The 1,318-nt window shown below is 34.0% G+C and overlaps 1 protein-coding gene across 1 annotated transcript in view; it reads left to right on the top strand.

Annotated features, from left to right (window-relative positions):
* LOC131948825 (uncharacterized) overlaps positions 1–574 on the top strand; it is a 3,343-nt gene extending 2,769 nt beyond the window's left edge. The window contains exons 4-5 of the mRNA XM_059310521.1: positions 3–174; positions 325–574. Coding sequence (XP_059166504.1) covers positions 3–174; positions 325–574 — 422 coding nt within the window. The remainder of the gene's footprint in view (positions 1–2; positions 175–324) is intronic.
* The last annotated feature ends 744 nt before the right edge of the window (positions 575–1,318 follow it).

Here is a 1,318-nt window from a genome sequence, read left to right as displayed (position 1 = left end):
AGGTGGAAACATTCTTATGGAAAACAGTTCTAGTGTAAAACTGTCTGACTTTGGTGTGTCGAAGATAATCAGTGAATTGACTGAGGCTAGAACTCACGCAGGCACTTTTAAATGGATGGCGCCGGAAATCATTTTAGGTGAAAAAGCACCATATACTGTCAAAGCCGACATCTGGTAATGTACTGATTTTTTTAAAATTCAGATTTATCACTAGCTTTAAATGCCGTCAAGTATACACATTTTAAGTTATTTTGACATTGTTTTATATCACAAATATACAAATAATTTTTTTTATCGTAAAATACTTTTATTTCTTTAAACCAGGAGTGTTGGGTGCACAGTTGTTGAAATGTTAACCGGGAAACCACCTTTTCACAACCTGGGACATCCTCAGCGCATTCTAAAAATGTTAGGGAAAATCAAGCCTGAATATCAACTTAATCCAGAAGCCTCTCAAGAACTGCAGGATTTCTTGGATGCCATTTTTATATACAATCCATCTGACAGACCGTCTGCATATGAGTTGATAGATCACCCTTTTGTTGCTTTTAAATACCAGGCTGCTGTAACATAACGGCACAAATAATACATTCCTTGTTGGTTTTTTTTTTTACTGATTCCAGAAGTATAGTTTTGAAAATACACCATTTAATATTTATAATTTTTCATCAAATGGATACTATAAAGTTTAAACAAAGTTGTAATAACTTACTATATTTGGAGAAAGGGCTTATTCCATGTGCAATTGTAATATAATTTAATTACTTAGTTATCATTAAATCTGACTCGAAATTGTGTTATTACTAAGTTTCTGTTCATTCTCACTTTTTGCTATTTAGTTATCGTGTATTAACTTTACAATGGTAAGGCTATGCTTAAATGTCACTGATTTGCATCTTTAATAAAAAAAAGGATACTTAACACCAAGTATACCTAACTGTTAGTGTTTGCTAAAAATATCATTTGGAAGTACATGAGCGTAGTGGAGAAGTGAAATTTTGACTATTTTAGTAGCATAAATTAAAAATTATGAGGAAGTTGACAAGCAGTCCATTAACGTTAAGACCGAGTATCGGAAACGACTAGAGTTATTGATAAAAATTATAACTTTTTCCCGTTATGGAAAACCTATCCCAGAATCCGTCAAGGTGTAGCAGTGTAGAGCAGCACATGCTTGTAAACTCTAAAGTCACGAGTCTGACATTCTGGTTATTTTATAAGTCTTCCGTCTAACGGACTGTCCGTTTCACCTAGGTTAAAGCATAGATTGCGAGGCTCTTCGGGTGAAATTTAAATCGCCAGGGAAGACAACGTGTGG

This window comes from Physella acuta, unplaced genomic scaffold (assembly GCF_028476545.2).
Source record: "Physella acuta isolate Inbredline_101_S28 unplaced genomic scaffold, ASM2847654v3 ptg000661l, whole genome shotgun sequence".
NCBI lineage: Eukaryota > Metazoa > Mollusca > Gastropoda > Physidae > Physella > Physella acuta.
The sequence above is the reverse complement of the archived record's forward strand: the minus strand, read 5'-3'. Positions and strand labels throughout refer to the sequence as shown.